General features: G+C 38.1%; 1 protein-coding gene across 1 annotated transcript in view; it reads right to left on the reverse strand.

The window, feature by feature from the left end:
- FRK (fyn related Src family tyrosine kinase) overlaps positions 1-14,951 on the reverse strand; it is a 52,504-nt gene that overhangs the window by 22,976 nt on the left and 14,577 nt on the right. The window contains exon 2 of the mRNA XM_061989521.1: positions 7,355-7,476. Within this exon, the coding sequence (XP_061845505.1) occupies positions 7,355-7,476 (122 nt within the window). The remainder of the gene's footprint in view (positions 1-7,354; positions 7,477-14,951) is intronic.

Below are 14,951 nucleotides of genomic sequence, written 5' to 3' on the forward strand. Positions count from 1 at the left end.
TTTATTCCAAGCTGTTGTCTCCTAATCAAGTCTTATTCTCTCCTCACCTCCTGTAGATTATTTACCTCAATGTTGTTGACACTCAGTGTCATTCCCTGTGACTGTCAGAGCACTCTTTGGAGGCATCAGAAAGAAGATGGGTTCTCTGCATGCTGGGACTAAACCTGAGACAGCAGCAGACCAGGGGTGGACAAAAAATGCACTCACCTAGTCACTTACCTAGTGACCTAGTGAAGAATATTAGGCTTGTAATTGTCATTTGTGATGTCTCTATCGTATATGGCTTAGAGCAGTGGTCTGTAAAGTAGACTACATACAACCCAGAGAGTGCACAACACAATCCATTGGGGTGTAGGAAAAAAGGGGTTTTTTGTACCATTAATAAAATAAAAGAAATACTGCTAAAATTCCACTTTCTTCATCTTTATCATTTATTAATATTCTTTTTTTGTGCATGCTCTGTAATGTAGCAGTACATGTATACATGTACTGTAGTACATGTATATCATTTACAAATAAACAAATGAGCATATATCAGAGGTGAATGCTCAAAAAACTTTTTACCAGTAAGGGTGCACAATTAAAAAGTCTGGAGACCGCTACCTTACAGACCTCCATTATAAAGGAATATTAGTAGTAGTATGCAGGCCGATCATTACCAAAGAGGTCAGTTCTGAAGAATTAAAAAGGGATTTAGTCACTTATGCAGGGTGTCATTTAACATGACACTCCATGACTGAGATATCACTGTCCATTTCCAACTGGCAATGGAAAGTTTATGTTACACATTGAAGGGTAACTGATTTAGCTCTTTTCAGTGCCACACCTGTTTGCTTTAATGTTAACAGTGCTCCACAGTGAGACTTGCTGGTAATGAGGAATTCTGACCATATAAAGCATAAGAGGGGAGATATTTAGGAAGCAGGAAAAATTTTCAGCATCTTAAAACACTAGGTACATGCATCAGTGCAAGGAGGTTTCACGATCCTAGGAATTTCAGGTGGAAAAATGCTCAGGGTTCAAGGAAAGGTACCAAGATGTAAAGAGATTGAGAGACAAGTATTTGAAAGTGTGGACAAGTATTTTTTTGCCACCTGTTAGTGCTGATGTGGGAGCAAGGTGAAGGGACACAGGCTACCCAATTAAGGTGGAGGCCAGTGAGACTGACAATTGAGCCATAATGGAGAATAAGAATCATCTAGTGAGTTTGGGGAATGACCAGAAGGAGAAACAGTGGAGCAGGACTAAATGTAAAGCATCACATTTTTGAACAAACAAGGAACAATAAGTCAAAATGTGGGAGAAAATCAAAGATTTTCCCTCCATTTATTGAAACAGCACAGTGCTCTTCCATGGTGAGTGGAGAAAGAGCTCTCAAGAGGAGAAGGGTGCTTCCATTGCCATCCCTGGTCCTCATCAGTAAACATTACAGCTTTCCAGTGGGCCAGGTGTCTCCTTCCATGACTATGAATTTGGAATATTACCCCTTCTCAGGCCCCTCGTGCAAGACAAAAGTCTGAAAAGCAAAACGGAGGCATAGGGCAAAGGTCTTCTGCTTTTTGGTTCCAGTATACCTTTTAGTAGCCAAAATTCCAGCAAATATATTAAATTTGGTCATGTTGACTAGTGGCTACTCTTAGTTAAATAATTTAATGGAAATATTTTTCAGTCTTAGAAGTGGCTTCAGTCTGATACATTTGAACATCTGTTTTAAAAAAAAAAGGTAATTTCTGTCTTCTAGAGATATTTTAGCTGACAGATGCTTGATACTGAAAGACAGCACAAATTTTGACAATCACTTTGGTTATAATAACAGAAGAACACACAGCTACATATCGTATGTAGAAGAAATTATTGGTTGCATGAAACTAACAAGTCTGATATAAAGTAGAATGTCACAATCTAATTCATAAGTTAAAAAGGGAAATGACCCCTTCCAACCCTTAAGATTCTGTGATTCTGTCAAATCTCTCCTTCCCTGATACAGTCATAATCCCATATCTTTCTGCCGTAGGGTGCGATTGTCATCCAAGATCACCAGAGGGCATAGAGGAGCTGTTGAAAATATTTGGGGCTTTTATATCTGCCACAGATAGTCCTTTGAAAGACCTGAGAACTTACAATCCTGCATGAAGATCAGAAACGAGAATATTTGTAAAGACATCTCCAGAGTATAAGGATTATTACCTCACACTTTTCAAGTGCCATTTCTTTTTAATTCAACATCCATAATTAGTAGGTTTTAATTATAAAATGTGTGTCTATTTTTGTCACCCTTCCTTTGGAAATGGGGCTGGAGTAAAATGAAGGAAAGAGTAATTCAGTAACAACAGACTGAAAATGTAATGATCTTTCCAGAGTTTACAAGAAAGTGTATCTGACAAAATTAATATCTATTTATGATGCATTGAATGAAAGGCCAACAGGATGACTGTGTTAATCTTATCTCAGTTATATATCACAAGTCATAGTAGTTGGACTGTTTTATTTATTAGTAGTATTACAATTATTACTTGTGAAGCAGTTAATGAAAGAGTTGGTCTGAAGGATGTGCTCCAGTTTCTCAAGTGAGCCTTGTATGAAGGTTTGTGATTGGTATCATTCAGGTCACACAGTGGTGTGTGTAGAGAAGTTGGAGAAAATTTCTCTACTGGTACCATCTCTACACATGATAAGCAACTGAGATCACTGCAGTATTTCACAGGAGGCTGTTTACTCGTATCCCAGGGCTGAATCTGGCTATACGAGTCCTGTACCACACACTTGCAGTGCTGCAGCATGGTGTAGCTCCTGTGCCCCCACATGACACAGAGCACATATCACTCAGAAAAGATAACCATAACACCCTCTGTGCATCCCTACATCCACACTAGACTACTAAACAGGAGAGGATTGCAGCTTTAGCTTCACACATCTTGAGAGCAGCTGGGTTTGAAAATTGCAGTGATTTCCTCTTCAACTTGTCCTTCCCAAAAGAATCACATCTCTCCATTAGATTTTTTCATGGCTTCAGTTTGACAGAAGCATTGTTCTCTCCCTGCTTCCCATCTTCACAAGGCTGGGCTATGCATACGTAGATTTTGTCACCCCAAGGATGAGGATGAAATAATTTACTACTCCTTCCCTAGGGCAGCAAGATTTATGGTGACATCAGCAGTGTTAACATCTTCACCAAATGAATCATGGAGACACTAAGGCATTAAGTGTCCCAGCATCTCTCCTGTCAGCAGACCTCCCCCAGTACTGTCAGTGTAGCACTGACAGAAGGAGCTGCGCTCAGTCTCCTTGCCCAGAGTGGAGGGGAAAGGAGGGTGACGTATGGGATCATTCTCACCAGCACAGGACAGCTACAGGGGCTGATCCAAAACCATTCTCCTGCCATGGCCATGATTTTGCCACTCCTATCAATCTGCTGCCCTAAACAATTACCTACACTGAAAGCCAACCTGGCCTAAAGAAAACCACACAATCTTTTTCAGAAGCACGGAGAAAAAAAGGAAGAAAACACAAATCATTTACATTGTCGTTTAATGCAATCAGTCTTTCAGACATCATTATTCAGTGCGGGGGAAAGCAGTGAGCCTCCTGCTATCATTGGCAATGACACTCAATTAAGCTGAGCACATCTAAATTATGGCTTTTAATTAAAAAGAGGCAATGTCTAAGATGGCACCAACATGTTTAAAATTTAATACATTTCACACCAGATGCTGGAGTCATCAACATAAAAATCTGTTGAAAACATGTGCATTTTTAAAATGGAAAAACCTACTTTTAAAATGTCAAATACTTCAGCAACACATCTCAGTGGCCTATCTGGTTTGATGAGATTTCCATTTAACCATTCACAGATGAGCAAAATCTTTCTGAACATGACTTTTTGTTTTTAATATAAAACAAATAGTCATTTATCATCTAAATCTTACAAATTGTGAGTTTTCCCATAAAGGCAAGTCAGAAGTGAAAAGTGTAATTTTAATGAAAGGTAGGGTGGGGTTTGGGTTCGTTGTTTTTTTTTTTTTCCTGAGGAGATCCATTTGTCTCTCTCATTAAGATGCTTACACATTGCCCTTGTGAGTATGAAATTGATCATGAAAGTCAAAATCAGTTCATGAATGCTCAGGTAAAAATCTCCGTTTTCTACTTCTTTTCCTTTTTAACTTTATTACACTTTAATGTTAGGCTGGACAAAGAATTACACCATTTTCTTAAAGACTTTCATTCTTAAAGCCACATTTTCACTCCACTAGCCACTATCTATGCTGGAATGAAACCAAAAAAGCAATGGAAGATAGACCAAACTCAACCAGTCCCTACAGACAATGGGAGTTTGTGGGTCTATTCTTTCTGCACCGGAAAAAGGAAAAAAAAGAAAACTGGAATTAAGGACATATTCCAAAATATCAGGTTGTGACTTCTTCCCTATCAGTGTATCAACTACCATGGAGATAGAGGCCATAGTTCAGAATAAATAGTTCTGAACCACTGTTCTTCAAGAAAACATTGCTTTCCTGCCTCAGGTTTGAGCCTCTCACAACTCCTTCTGATGGAACAAAACGGAAAGAGTCAGAAAAACCTCCTTCTCCACAACATCTGGTGGACTAAACAATCTTCCTTCCAACTAATACTCCATGGTACAGTCCACTTCATCATCTGCTTTAGAATGCACTAGATCTCTCAAAAGTAGATGTAAGTATTGGGATTATGGACATACTATAGACCATTATGTATCCTATTAGGTTGGAAGCAAAAACGTTTACACAACAAAAACAGATGCCATTCCGTGAAGCCTATTCAATAAACAGCAAATAACATTTAGCTCTTCTGGATCAACTATCATGTCGAGGCTAAATTACATTGAAGTCTGTGAAGCTGATAAAAGATCTAGCAGCACTAGTAAATTATGTCATTAATACTGTCTACAAAATGCATCAGAGTTTATTCTCTTTCTTTGCCTAAAAGAGCACAAATGTTTAATAAATCTGAGATTACATATACACACATAGAATCATAGAATGGTAGGGGTTGGAAGGGACCTTTAGAGATCATCTAGTCCTAACCCCCTGCAGAAGCGGGGTCACCTAGATAAGGTTGCATAGGAACATGTACAGGCGGGTCTTGAAGACCTCCAAGGAAGGAGACTCCACCACCTCTCTGGGCAGCCTGTGCCACTGCTCCATCATCCTCAGAGTGAAAGAGTTTTTTCTTATGTTTAAGCGGAATTTTTTGTGTTCCAGCTTCATCCCATTATCCCTTGTCCTGTTACTATGTACTATAGAAAAAAGGGATGTCCCAACCTCCTGATACCCACCCTTTAGATATTTATAAATGTTAATAAGATCACCCCTCAATCTCCTCTTCTCCAGACTAAACAGCCCCAATTCCCACAGCCTTTCCTCATATGAAAGATGTTCCATACCCCTGATCATCTTGGTGGCCCTGTGCTGGACTCTCTCCAGCACTTCCCTGTCCCTCTTGAGCTGGGGAGCCCAGAATTGGACACAGTACTCCAGATGAGGCCTCACCAGGGCAGAGTAGAGAGGGAGAAGAACCTCCCTTGACCTGCTGGCCACACTCTTCTTGATGCATCCCAGGATGCCATTGGGCTTCTTGGCCACAAGGGCACATTGCTGGCTCATGTTTAGTTTATTATCAATCAGGACTCCCAGGTATCTCTGCAGAGCTGCTCTTCAGCTGTTCGACCCCCAGCCTGTCCTGGTGCAGGGGGTTGTTCCTTCCCAGATGCAGGACTGTGCACTTGTCCTTGTTGAACCTCATGAGGTTCCTCTCTGCCCAACTCTCAAGCCGGTCAAGATCCCGCTGAATGGCAGCACAGCCTTCTGGGGAATCAGCCAGTCCTCACAGTTTGGTGTCATCAGCAAACTTGCTGAGGGTACACTCTGTCCCCTCATCCAGGTCATTGATGAAGATGTTGAACAAGACTGGCCCCAGAACCCATCCCTGTGGAACTCCACTGGCCACAGGCCTCCAACTCGACTCTGTGCCATTGACCACCACCCTCTGGGCTCTGTCATTCAGCCAGCTCTCGATACACCTCACTGTCCACTCATGAATACATGCTTAGAGGACAACCCATGTGTGTGCATGAAGGAAGGCTGGCTTCTGTAGCTGAAACTTTGCCTAAGTATGTATTATGTTCTTCAGTATCACTAAAGCCTTCCTTCATCAAGTGAAACAGCATGGAAGAAATCCATACTGATGGTTTCATATCTTCTTGTTATCAGCTTGTTATAAACTTCCTTGTATTTCACTCATGGGCAATAGAAAGCAACAATACCAGTACCATAAGACATTGCAGCTGCATATCTTTTCCTTATGATTTGTAAAGAGAGATAAGAATGTGTCAAAAGTTCATTAAGCTGCTTAATGTGCTTCTGCGTAATGCTCAGAAGGTGACTGACACAAATATCCAGGCCAAAAAGGAGCTGGTTTGAAAGAATCCGGTTGTGTGCAAGGTGCCTCTCATTTTACTGAGATAATTCTGCATGTGACAACTTAGGGCTTATATACAAACATCAAAAGTCTTTATTGGCATATAAAAGCATATAGGTAGAGCACATTAGGAAGTTTGGGTGTATAGCCCTGCCATCTCATGAATTATGTCATACACTTGATTCACCCTTGTAAGACAAGTTTAAAAATGTTAACGGAAAAAATCCAACCAATGAACAATCATTACATTTGCTATCTAATATGGCAAATATCTATGACATGAAAAAGAATATGTACATATATGCGAGTAAGTCCTTTTTTGACAACCTTTTGGATTCAAATAAAGGACTTCAAATACACTTCAAAACTCATCCTCATCATAAATCTAACTTTTTACTTATGTTTACAACTAACTTTTCAATGAAATATGACTGATTCTATAGCAGAGCTTTGAAGATCTTCCCACCATTTTGCCAGTGAAGACAAATAAATATAAACCCAAGGGTGTGCTCTATGAAAAAACTCATTTTCTTAAACTGCAGATATCTGCCAACATGGTTTAATTTTTATTTTGTGTACTAATCAGAATGGTAGTGTATTTTCAGCATTTTAATTATGAAAATATTTTCTATTTTAAGGCAAATGGCACACTGGAAGTACTAAGCACAAGAAAGTTAATTTCTGTTCTGAACATATTAATAAACAAAGCCTATAAAATAAATGTTACTAAAACCTCAAATTACTCTTGCCAAGTTTTCTTTATATATCTCCTGGGAAATAAATATTATTATGAACTTAATTTCATTTTCATGCCCACAGTTTATTGTTCTCAAAACTAAAAATGTCCGTATCACATCAGAAATTTTTAAAACATTGCTTAAGATGAAGAACTAGAATATACCTGAAAGTGAGTATTCCCCTTTTAGACTTTCACTTTCTCTGATTAGGAAGGCTCCTGCCTGGTTTCCAGGATATGACAGTTGTCTCTCGGCATCTGTTCGTTTGATGGGGCCAAAAAACCATCTAAACAAATAAAAAAACATTAATTTTACTAGTTGGTGAAAGGTACTAGGAAGACAATTTAGCTTCTATAAACAAGCTGCATATTTACTAAAAGGTAATCTGTGCTACGCTAATTAAATTCCAGTAGCACGGGAGAAAAAAAAGACAACAAGAACCACACAACAAATTTATAGCTAGAAAAGATTGCTTACACATTTGAGTGAAATCTGGAATTCACTGCTAATGCAGAGTCCCACTGATTTCAAGGGAATGAGAATTCAGAAGTGACAGACTGGTCTCATCCCAGGAAAAATTCACCAAGAAATTTTGCCAAGACTACTGTCAGAAATTGATGCCAAGTCCAGTGGTGCAGGTATGTGCTAATACTCAAATATCTTGAAAGTCATAAGATCACTGAAATGCAGAAGGGCTCTCAGGTTCCAAGATATAAACCACCCTGCAAAATCCCCATTCCACAGCTATATCTCAAAAAGGGTTACTGGTAATTTTTCAGCTCTGTTGCTGTTAGATAAACAAAACCAATATGTCCCTCAAATCATTCTAACTCTTGCAACATCCTTGTTCTGTGAAAATATATTCCTATTTCTGTCTTTTAAAACATCTCCTTCCTCTCGCTAAACACTGTAGTTTACAAGAACTTTGTAAACTTTGTCCAAGCAATAGTTTTATTCGGCTCTTTTGCTACTTTGTGCTGAGTGCAAATTTAATGAAAATAAGATTTATTTTATTTAATTAAAAATATTTAATAATAATATTTTAATAAAATATTTAATGAAATAAAAATTTATTTTCATTTAATGGAAATGAGATGAGTCAACATTTTCAACTGGTGTGGCATTCAGCTTCCATCCAACAAACATACAAAGCTCTTTCCAAGATTAGCTCCACCTCTTATTTGAAGCAAATGGTGATAAATAGTTGTTAGAAATAAGCCATATACTCACAGGAGAACTCCTGTTCAATTAATCATACTGAAATCTACTATGCAAAGTTTTAAGATAAATCAATGTATCATGCCATACGTAAGTTGCCTATTCAGTTAACTTGCTTGATTTGTCAATTACTAGTGAAAAGTACAGAAGGAGTCATCAACAAACTACTTCAGTATCTGTAAGGCTTGTAATAATCATGTGGAATGAAGGAAATAAAGGAGAACATTGGGTGACACCTTGTCTGAGCAAGCATGAGGAATGAAAAATGGCTTACTATGAATAAAGAGGAAATAAAAAGAGGCAAATACAGCTGGCACTAACCCACACTGAATCTACTTCATTAATAAAAGAAAATTAAATCCAGATATTCCAGGCTGCATTCCTGTCCTCTGACTTGAAGCTGATTTGGATAAAAAAGGCCTTGATACATATTTGGCAAAGAAAGAAATCTCATTAGAAAGCCTGAATGTGCTAGTAATAATTTTAATTAGTTAAATGTGTTCATTAATTCAACTAATTAATTAAATTAATTAATTAATTAGACTGTAGAAAACTAAGCAATCAATAAACATTCAAGTCCTTGAACGAAATTCTTGTCAAAGGAATGAGAGGACAGAGTATATGTTCAACACTATTCAAGTACCAAAGAAAATTGATCTGCCCTACAAACTGAATTAGAATATTTCTGAAATGTCTAAATACACCAGCTCTGAGAATAACATCTGAAAACTAACTATATGATCCGAAAAAAAATTGAACTGGTATTTTTCACCTTTAACTATATCACTTAGTAATGTGACTGGTTCTCATACTAGTGTATGTCCCCTTTCTTCATGGATTAGGAGGACGGCATCCTTTCCAAAGGATTTAATTTTGTATTAAAGCCAAAAGAGCATCCACTGCCTTGTTAGCAAGGTTGAATTTTATGTCAAGGATAGTAAAAAAGTATAGTCTTTACATGGCTTAGCATTTGTACATACACTGCTAGTAACTCAAATTGCTAAATCTGAAAACTATATGATGTACGAAACAAGAGGAAATTATTTGCTTATTTGGTAAATACAATTTAAAATAGTACTACCCTTGTGTATGTAAAAACATGCCTACAGTATAGACTACAATTTTGGTAAATAATACATAAATGCATATTGTATTTAGGCATATGTATCTCTTCCTTTGACTTAAAAATATTTCAAATTATATGTTTGTCTTTATTAGATTAGAAACACTTAATTTCAGTTAATCAGTATGAATTTTATATGGAGGATATGAAATATGTAGGTTCTGACTCCAGATGAATTTAGCAGTTAACAAGATCTTGACTTGCAAATTAAGATGATTTGAGCAACAATATTTGAGAAGGTAAGTGTAGCTGAAGCAATTACTATGGAGAGTGAAAAGTGGACACATGTTTTATGCTACCTCATTTGCCTGACTTTATATGGTCTGATTAAAATGTTTCAGAAAAATATTATGAAAATTACTTTTAATAACACTTGAATATAGAATTCTTAGTTCAAAGTCATTGGGTTTGTAATAACAATCATACAATACCAAAGGCAATACTGGTTGTGAAAAAATAAACCCTTAACCTCAAAGCAAATACTTTAACTTGTTATTTGCTTTTTTTTTTTTTTAACAGAAGCACATCTGAATTTAAAGCATTATTTTCATTATAAATGCAAGTTTAAATTCCTTCTATAAAGCATGAAGGGCTTATTTCAACTCCTAGCAATTGAACTTATGCTTCAAAGGCTTAACATTTTACTTCATCCAAAAGTGTGTATCTTGGCAGAAAAAGTACTCTAAAGAGTAATAATGAATCAAAGTAATTGCCCACTAGGCGATACTGTTCTGTGGGATAGGAAGGTCAGACTAAAACAATACCCAATACTTAGCAAATCTATTCATGTTTTTTAGCTCAAAGAATGATGAAGAAATAAAAGGCTTGTAAAAACAGAACTAAAACATCACACACTATCCATGGCACAAGTTACTTAATCACCACTTTCTCAGCCTTCAGTGCGCTACATTGGCATTAGACAGGAAAAGTTTCAGTTAACAACCATACACAGTTTCACTCTGAACTTCAGATTTCAGACAGATCACTTTGGTTCACGGTTGCCAATGCAGCATCAGTAGCTTACCAGATATGGCAGAAATTGAGTGCATTCAGTCTTGAACATAAGTTTCCATTTCTAGCAGGAGCTATATGGCTAGCACAGCAATAGTGCATTTCTGACAGTGAGACCCAGGAACATGCTTTCTTGGCCAACACTGCATTTAACATCCCAATTCCATTTTCAGTGTAGAATGCCAGATTTGCTTTTTGTGGATTGTTTCTAGGAGCTTCCTCAAAATCACTTGTTACCACCATCATTCATAGCTCTCAGGAATCCCTTCATTAAAAATTCCAGGTTACTTCCAGGTCACTTCTGGCGACCATATATTGGATAATTAATACTAGAATACCAGTGAGCTTTGTTGTCATTATTCATAGCATAATAATCCCATCTCTATTGGCCATCAATTCTGCTGGCAGGTTTCTGATCACAGGAATATCATAATTGGATGATAGAAGGCTTTGTTATAAGATATTCCCTGACTCATGATACTCTCAGCAGTATCACTGCTGAAACTCATGCTCCTTTCTTATGATCCTTTTCCTCCAGCAAAGAACAGGATATATCTTCATCAAGCTGAATGCTTGTGGTTATACTTGAAGGACAAATTTTTTAAGAAACAGATCATGTCACCTCACCCATTCTTACTCTTGCCTCTCTATTCTGTTCAGCTTGAATTAAAATGGAATCATGAGTTCATGAGTTATGGTGTTACCTGGCTCAATGACTGCTTTTGCTCAGAGCTGTCTGTCCTCTAAGGCACAATGCCCTGCTGATCTCTGTCTGAGTGTCAAAGCCCCATTTACCTAGCTCTGCTTTGTGTCTCCCTGTGCTTTACTACACAAAAATCTGCTAAAATCAAAATAGTTACTTCTACTTCTGTCCTTTTTATTCTAATAGAGGGAAGATATGGCAGGAATTTCTAAGCTGGAAAGCAGAAGAGGGGAAGACTAATATGGACCAAGGGTTATTGGAGGCTGCATAGCTGTTGACCGAATCACTAAAGCAAAGAAAGACAGGGAGGCAAAGTTCTAAATGCTATTTCCAGTGCCTGGCAACATGCCTAGAAAATGATAAAACCCCAGGGGGCGGGGAGGGGGGGGAATTTAAAAAAAAAAAAAAAACACAAAAACCCAAAAAAACAAACCACAAACCAAATATTCCCATCCAAAAAACAATATGCAAAATGAGTTTTCTTCCCTCTCTTCTCTCCTATTATTGCACAATCCTCTTCTGATCATATCAGTGCAATGCCCTCATTTGAGATAGAAACTAAAGGGCTCTTTTTCTTTCATGAAATTATCTCTACCCAACACTCAAAACAAAAAGATTCCTGGCCTTGGTGCAGATGAAAAATCTTTCAGGTGAAACACTTTTTTGGCAGCTTACTGTTCTTTGGACAGCCCTTTTACAGTACACAGACATAACACACTGCCCTTCCACTGCAGCTCTATGCCTCGTCTCTCCTAAATCCCTAACATACTAACTCATGACTAATGCAAAGTGTGTGCTGAGCCTCAGTGAAAGGTCCTAGTCATGGGTCAGATAAAACACTTCTTGGGAGAAAAGTCTTTTCCTGGGCAGACCCTTATAGCTTTATTCAAACTGGAAGTCTAGGGTTTTTCACTAATTCAAGCCCTAATACTAATCTAAGACTTGGTTTGAGCCTTAGCCTAAAAGCTGCTTTCTGCATCTTTGATCTTCCTTGGATAGTCCCAAGGAAGTCCCAGCAACAGTCATTCTGGAACTCTAGTATTCATTTGCTTCCTAATCCTAACCTTAGGCATAGACTGACCTCTGCCAAAGATCCTCAGTCATGCCAAATGACCAAGCAATAAGACATGGACCAGGTCCCATGGAGGAAGACTCCAAGGCACAGGACAGGCACAAAAATCCTAAGGGGACAAACCTTTCTGCAGCTTCAGCCTTCCTTGCATGGCCACTGTGCCAGTCCTCTCCTGTAGAAGCTCTTTTTCCTTTCTCCTAACCCAAGTGCTTGCTTTTGCATTGGAGAAATCACAGCCAAAGACCTCCACCCACGGTCCAGAAACGTTTTGACAACATACCTTTTCCTTGGTCAAACCCTTTGAAGCCATATTCCAACAGAAATTCTAAACTCGTGACTATAAGATTTGAATGCTTCACAAACATTCATTAATTTCTTTCTGTGGCACTTCTGCTTTTAAAGTATTTTTTACAGTACAGAAACATCACAGAAAGGGACTAAGGCAATAAAACATTATTCTAAGCATTTTGAACTAGTTTTGGATGTCTAATTGGAAGGGCTTAGGGCCTACCTTTCAGGGAAACTAGCATTGTGCAGTATGTAGTAGCTTATTCAGAGAGCAACAGCTCATGGTAAACAAGGACAGATGCATGGAGCTAAAGAGAGCTAAAGAGACAGAGGGAGAAATCTTCCAGGGTCTTATTCAGTTACTTACATCATATGACCATCCTGTTATATTTTAATTCAACAAATTTGTTTTAATAATTAGTTGTAGCTGGGATATAAAGGGGGATTATTTCAGTTTCTTGTTCAAGTTGCAGGACACTGCAGAGAACACAAGGCTAAAGGCGAAGGTCTGTAACATACTCTGAATGTCATGAATCTTCTGCCCTTATTCAGAACAGGGAAACCTAAACAGGCTTGCATGCATCACTCTTCACTGGACTTCATCCATTAAGGACAAAGAGGGCTGCTGAGCCAGCAGACTCATGCCAGGGTTTTTAAAAAGGGAGTTTTTTGAAGGAGTATTTTTTAAATCCATACCAGGTTTACAGTCCGCTGTAGGTAAACAATAGTGCAGAAGCAGAGACAGAAGTTTACCAAGGGCACCACCAGCAAATTCTTTCTGTGCTGAGAGGAAGCCTCCAAGCACCTGCCGGGTTTTCACAAAATATCAGAAATACAGAATGCAGCTGTCAAATTCTAATGAATATGTTCAGTTCAATATAAGGTTCAATTTTCTTTTCTAGGGCTTGGTTAGTTTGAAGCAATTTTTTCTTAGAAATAAAAGCAAACACTTTTAGTATAGCAGTCTTCCCTACCAAATACCATACTTCCTCCAAAGTATATGCACAAAGGATTCCTTGTATTGTTCTGAGACATGTTTTTTTTGCTTTCAGGGAGAGAAAGAGGCAGCCTGTGCCTGGTATCAACCCTGGAAAATTCACATCCAATCAAGTAAAGCCTGGAAAAATTATAAACAACTGAATAAGTTATTCTGATGGAAAATATGATAAGGCTAATAAATAAAATAATAAGTAAAATTATAAACTAAAATATTGATAAGGCTAATGAAGTAATATCATTTCTCCAAGAGATGATATTTCAAGAAATTAGGAAATATCACTGCAAAGATGAAAGCCTTCCAGACCTAACATAGTTAAGAAACAGATGCACTTTACAAATTATAAACTGTGTGAAGGAGAACCTGGGAGATGACCAGTGACTGCTTTAATTTTCCCTTTATAATCTACAGTGAACCCAAGTGCAGAGTTGGAAAAAGAAAATAAAAACCAGAAAAAAACCTGTAGTTAGGCTAAACCATGAAGATGAAAACTTGCAAAAAATTCCTTGCATGAGCATTTTCAAAAACACAAACCTTCCCAGTTATGGCACAAGAATCTACATAGTGAAAAGACCAGAATTACTTTTGGGCTTGAAGACTTCCATTGTGCAGAGGCTGGAAAACCAAAGACTGGGTTTTGGGTCCTTTGGAAACAGAGCCCTTTCTGCTTACCTCCTTCTATAGGCTTGCCTGGGATTGCTGTTAATGATGTCTATCTCTCATTCTCTTTTATTAACAGATACTGAAGGATGCATGGGATAAGGACAACATTTAACAAGAAGAAATTTAAAGGAATGCATAGGACACTCAAGAGGGAGGGAGAAAACAGGACAGTAAAAATTCAGAGCAGTGAAGACTGTAGAATATTGCCAAGTGGTTGGAGGGAGAGAGGGAGAAAGCCCGATCGAACAGGCAATCATGAAGAGAAAATAAAGACAAGACAAAACTGACGACTGTATTTATTGTCCAAGGGCTATAACCTGCTGCTGCCTGAGCTGCTGCAGCTGCTCAGCAAACACTGGTTTCCAGTTCATCCTGCTCCCACAGGGCACGTGTCTTTGGCAGCAATTGCAGTCCTACTCGGGGAAACAATTTCAGAGAATATCTCTTGAACCAATTTCACAGGCTAACTTTCAATGTAAGGATTGGTTTCTACAGATCTTTTCCCTTTCCTTTTCTTAGTTCATCCCACCACTCATGTCTGTACTTGCCAAGGGAATACTTTAACATTCATGTATAGTGACATAGCTCAGTTCTGCTTACTTATTTACCATAATCAGAAACTAGTTCTCTCCAAGTGAAACTGGAAATTCAGGTTTTCAGGGGACGGTTATGCAGGGCAGCATACT

Source organism: Colius striatus, chromosome 2, assembly GCF_028858725.1.
Source record: "Colius striatus isolate bColStr4 chromosome 2, bColStr4.1.hap1, whole genome shotgun sequence".
NCBI lineage: Eukaryota > Metazoa > Chordata > Aves > Coliiformes > Coliidae > Colius > Colius striatus.